Below are 6,000 nucleotides of genomic sequence, written 5' to 3' on the forward strand. Positions count from 1 at the left end.
ATCAGAGTGAGGATCAGAGTAAGAATCAGAATGAAGATCAGAGTGAAGATCAGAGTGAAGATCAGAGTGAAGATCAGAGTGAAGATCAGAGTGAAGATCAGAGTGAAGATCAGAATGAGGATCAGAGTGAAGATCAGAGTGAAGATCAGAGTGAAGATCAGAGTGAGGATCAGAGTAAGAATCAGAATGAAGATCAGAGTGAAGATCAGAGTGAAGATCAGAGTGAAGATCAGAGTGAGGATTGATGAGTTTTTCTTTATATTTTTTTACATGAGGTAGGAAACATTAAAACATTAATATTCATTTCTTCATCCTGCAACAAAAAATGAAGCAGTGGTCCATTAAATTTACCCTGTGTGTTTAATGACCTGGTCATCGTCCACTTTCAGCCTGTAATCTGACTCTAAACGAGTTTTATTAAAGTGCTCTTGTTTAGTAAAGGCATCTGTAACTGATCAGTTAAAAACTAAGAAGACTTCCTGTCATGTGAAGGTCAGCTTGTGACGTCCGCTCAGCACGGCTGCTCACACCAGCAACAGCAAATAAAATGTCAGATAATATTAATGTTTACTTTAAACTCATCAACACACACACACACACACACACACACACACACACACACACTGACTGTTTAAATCTCTAGCCCTGAGAGTACAGGTCACTGCTCTGAGAAAGTAAATACATGATAAACTCCTCATCACGAACATCTCCGTGTCGCTGTGTTCCTCACACATGCTGTGATGAAGGTGATGAAGATGAGTTCAGACTTCTGAGTGGAGCTGTGTGTTTCTGTGCAGAAGAGAGCCACCTTCTCATCCACAACTTCATTATTAACATCAGATTCACACTTTTACTCTTAATAAATCCACATCTTGTGTTTATATTTCAATCATTTTCGTATTTCTTTTCTGTTATTTTTAATTGGACTTGCAAAGTAAGCTCTTCATTGTGTGGTCTAAACCCCAGTGTTTACTCTGTACACATGACAATAAACCTCATGAATCCTCCTGTTTAATGCTTCCTTTCAGACTCTAACTGCAGATGTGTGTTTTCTCTCTCCCAGGGAAAGATAACGGGAGATCAGTTATAAAAACCTCTTCAGGAAAATGGGACAATCCGACACTCCATGGCTCCATCCTTTAACACTCACTCTGTTCGTCATTTTTTTATCCCATGAGCTCCAACATGTTGCTGCTGGAGGATCCAAGCTTCATGACATGTCAGTTCCAGCCAATACCACAGACAACTGCACCGGTACCTATCAGTGTAAAGAAGGAGTGATCCTGCCAGTATGGAGGCCAAAAAACCCGTCGTTTGGAGACAAGCTGGCCAGAGCCACCATCTACTTCGTGGCTATGGCGTATATGTTCCTCGGGGTCTCCATCATTGCGGACCGTTTTATGGCATCCATCGAGGTCATCACATCACAAGAGAAGGTTATCACCATCAAGAAGCCAAACGGGGAGACCACCACCACTACGGTCCGCATCTGGAATGAAACCGTGTCCAATCTCACCCTGATGGCGTTGGGATCCTCTGCTCCAGAGATCCTGCTCTCCGTCGTGGAGGTTTGTGGACACAACTTCGCCGCAGGAGATCTGGGGCCGAACACCATCGTGGGCAGCGCCGCCTTCAACATGTTCGTCATTATCGGACTTTGTGTGTCCGTCATCCCAGATGGCGACCATCGCAAAGTGAAACACCTCAGAGTGTTCTTCGTCACTGCAGCTTGGAGCATCTTTGCTTACACCTGGCTCTACCTAATCCTGGCTGTGATTTCTCCAGGTGTGGTGGAGGTGTGGGAGGGTCTACTGACGCTCTTCTTCTTCCCCATATGTGTGGTGTTCGCATGGGTCGCTGACCGCAGACTTCTGTTCTATAAATATGTTTACAAAAGGTATAGAGTTGGGAAACAGCGAGGAATGATCATCGAGACGGAAGGAGAACCGGAACTCCAATCAAAAACAGACGTTGAAATAGACGGTCAGATGCTCAGCTTTCTCGATGGAACTGTGGATGCATCTGAGGAGATGGATGAGGAGGAAACCAGGAGAGAAATGGCAAGGATTTTGAAGGAACTGAAACAGAAACATCCAGAAAAAGACATGGAGCAGTTAGCAGAGATCGCTAACTACCAACTTCTCAGCCTGCAGCAAAAGAGTCGAGCATTTTATCGCTGCCAGGCCACAAGGCTCATGACTGGTGCAGGAAACATCCTGAAGAAACATGCAGCAGATCAGGCCAGAAGAGCACTCGGCACCTATGAACTACGGTCTGAGGTTTCAGAAAATGATCTCTCCTCAAAGATCTTCTTCGATCCCGGTTCATACCAGTGTTTGGAAAACTGTGGCTCGGTGGCTCTGAACGTGGTCCGACGTGGTGGAGACTTGACCAGCATGGTTTCTGTGAACTACCGGACAGAAGACGGCACCGCCAACGCGGGCTCCGATTACCAGTTCACTGAGGGTGTCATCGTCTTCAAACCGGGTGAGACCGAGAAGGAAATCCGAGTGGAGATCATTGACGATGACATCTTTGAAGAAGACGAGCATTTCCTGGTCCATCTGAGCAATGTCAGAGTTCTGTCTGAAGGAACAAACCATGAGGATTCCATGTCCAATCACGTGGACAGCCTGGCAGGACTAGGACTTCCATCTACCGCCACGGTGACCATCTTCGATGACGATCACGCTGGGATCTTTACGTTTGAGGAACCAGTGATGCACATCAGCGAGAGCATCGGGGTGATGGAGGTGAAGGTGGTGAGGATGTCTGGAGCTCGAGGAGTTGTTGCAGTTCCATATAAAACCATCGCAGGAACAGCTAAAGGAGGAGGTGAGGACTTTGAGGATACCTACGGAGTCCTGGAGTTCCAGAACGACGAGATCTCGTAAGTCTTTACTCTAAATTGATTTGTTATTTAAAGTGATAAGCAGCATTATGGGTGCAGATTAATTCACTCGTACTTACCAAAAATCCACAACTATCCACTGTCAGGAAAAAAGGAACAGGTACAGGGACAGGTAGGTCCCCTTTATGGGTGCCTCACTGGTGCTTCAGGTCTGACAGAAACATAAAATGTGCTGTAATGATACACAACATTCACTGTAGCAGATGAAACGGTTGAGGCACCGTTACCATAGGTTACCATGGAACATGGTACAGAGTCAGGTACAGAGTCAGGTACAGGACTCAGGGTTAGCTCCTGATTGGTTGGAGTGAAAGCCTTCCCATACAGCAGAGGTAAATATTTATATTGACCTAGATTTAAAAATAGATGATTATAATTATTATTATAATATAATCATGTATTATACAACATTATAAAAATACTATAATATAATGATTATTGAGAATATATTACCCAATATTTCACACATATCTACATGTGCTGTTTACTATGAAGGAAATTTATAAACACAGCATTTATATTGCAGTGTATTCTTATAGATTTATAAAGCTTTCACATTCTCACCTGTATTAATGACATGTTCTAAAATAATTAATTCTGGTGTGGAGCGGTCAGCGTGTAGTCCATACTGCTGTGCTGCAGGAAGTAGTCTGAGGTCATCCTCTTTAATCAATAATGCTGAATTTGTAGTAAAGTGTGCACAATGCTAATTTCTTCATGCTAACTGGAGTCTCCTGGAATGAAGCTCTCACTAACCATCTAGGAATCAATGTCCTGGACACTTTACCTGTTTATTGTTCCTCTCTGCTGCCTCTCCATTCACCCACTTCCCCTCAGTCTTCACAGCTTCATACCTCAGGTTCCTCAGGTGGCCGGAACTTACCTCTTATTATATTAACGTTTCAGACGTCAGGGTCAGGTGACCCTAATGACCTGATTTATGGAGGTAAATTTGAAGGTCTGTTTGTTTCTGTGAGTGAAAGCAGAGTCAGACTTATAGTACTGAATTTAATTTCTCTTTTGTAACTGAACCAGAACCACATGCATATGTGAAAACCCCTTGAATGGTTCTACAAAGATCTTTCAGGGGTTTTCCCAGAAGGACAACTGAAGATTCTAGTTAGTTAGGCTAGTTCACTGAAGAGTTTCAGATTCTGATCTGTGATGAAATGTCACTCCATGTTTATCAATATGGTGTGATAAATAAATCTGAATAACTCACATTTACAACTGTGATCATGCTAATCTACTCCAGTGTGGCTTTGAGGTGATCGGGATAGTTTAGCACCTGAAATGACCAGTCCTGAAATTCCTGGAGTACCGCACCTACAGTGCACATGCTAGTCTGAAGCTAACACAATGAACTAGTCCAGAAAATGTAGTGCAGTAGTGTGTGCATTTGGAAACAAAATGTCGAGAGAGGAACTTAGCATCCACTGCTAGCATGGAGGGACACTGTGCAGACAGGAAGTGTTCATTATTTTGTAAGTAAATGACATTATTATGTGAATGAAAATGAGATTAGCAAGAGCTTAGTCAGCTACCGTGTGGATGAATGAGGCAGGCTAGCTGCTAGCACATTGCTAATTCTGAACTGAAGCGTCGAGACTTTTCCACAGCTGGAATTTATCAGACTTTTGAAGGAAATGTTCCATATTAAAGTAACTACATCGTTGGGAGTTTCCTTCCTTCACTTGTCAGGAGCTGGAATTTCTCCTCACACACACACACACACCCTGTCACATCGTTGTTTATCTGCAGCATCACGTGACATTTTCCATATGAGGGAGGATATAATGAGGGCAGATATGATCCACAGAAGATAAACAGCATGAGGTCTCGGACGGTTTGAAATGGAAAAGCGTCCTGAGGCTGGAGTGAGCGCTGTGTGATGAGCTACACTTTGAAGTACACCGGCTGCGGCTAACGCTAGCACTCCTTATATAGCCAGGCTCTGGATGGTGTTTGGAGTTTGTGAGACGGTACAGGACAGCATGCAGGATGACATAAATCACACACACATACACACACTCACACGCACATGCCTGAATTTTTTAAACCTGAATTAGCGTAGCATTTTGTGTGTATAAAGAATAGAATGGAGTAATAATTCTGATTAATGGAGTGGAAAATAAATCTCAATCATAAAATCCTGAAACTTTGCAGTTAGACCTGATTTATTTAAGCTTTTACTGCATGTTTAATTTCAGGCTAAACATCTGCAGGTTAACAAACCATCACACACACACACACACACACAGAGCACTGCAGTAACACTGAAGCTGACTTCCTGTTTTATTCCTGACATCATGTGACCTCTCTTGCCTCCAGTCTGTATAAGGTGTAGATGTAGATTTCCAGCAGCCTCTGATACACTGGGACACACACAGAGCTCACAGTGTGTGTGTGTGTGTGTGTGTGTGTGTGTGTAGTTCAGTGGAATGTTTGGTAGTGATGTGTAGAGGTGGACAATGGTGTGTGTGTGTGTGTGTACTGTATTGATTTTTTTCTGGTTGTATTTCTTGCCCTTGGTGAACGGAGTGAGATTAGATGTGGGATTTGTTTATCCTGGAGTTTGTGTGTAATGGTCACAGAGGGCAGATGATGCTCTGGGGACTGAATTACTAAAAATACAGGAAAAACATCAATCCACTGTAAGCACACACACACACACACACACACACACAACACACACACACACACAACACACACACACAAACACACACACACACACAACACACACACACAGCTACAGCAGATAAAATATATGTTCAACATGAACAGAGTGGAGACCTGCAGCAGACTGTTCCTCAATTCAGACTGTTCCTCAATTCAGACGGTTCCTCAATTCAGACTGTTCCTCAATTCAGACGGTTCCTCAATTCAGACGGTTCCTCAATTCAGACGGTTCCTCCAATCAGACTGTTCCTCAATTCAGACTGTTCCTCAATTCAGACGGTTCCTCCAATCAGACTGTTCCTCAATTCAGACTGTTCCTCAATTCAGATGGTTCCTCCAATAAAACTGTTCCTCCCAATCAGACTGTTCCTCTCAATCAGACTGTTCCTCTAATCGGACTGTTCCTCCAG

At 43.4% G+C, this 6,000-nt stretch overlaps 1 protein-coding gene across 4 annotated transcripts in view; it reads left to right on the plus strand.

Annotated features, from left to right (window-relative positions):
* slc8a1a (solute carrier family 8 member 1a) overlaps positions 1-6,000 on the plus strand; it is a 31,494-nt gene that overhangs the window by 14,383 nt on the left and 11,111 nt on the right. For all 4 annotated transcript variants that reach the window (XM_058382288.1, XM_058382287.1, XM_058382289.1 and 1 more), the window contains exon 2: positions 1,064-2,890. In XM_058382288.1, coding sequence (XP_058238271.1) covers positions 1,107-2,890 — 1,784 coding nt within the window. In that variant the 5' untranslated portion in view covers positions 1,064-1,106. The remainder of the gene's footprint in view (positions 1-1,063; positions 2,891-6,000) is intronic.

This window comes from Hemibagrus wyckioides, linkage group LG27 (genome assembly GCF_019097595.1).
Source record: "Hemibagrus wyckioides isolate EC202008001 linkage group LG27, SWU_Hwy_1.0, whole genome shotgun sequence".
NCBI classification, from domain to species: domain Eukaryota; kingdom Metazoa; phylum Chordata; class Actinopteri; order Siluriformes; family Bagridae; genus Hemibagrus; species Hemibagrus wyckioides.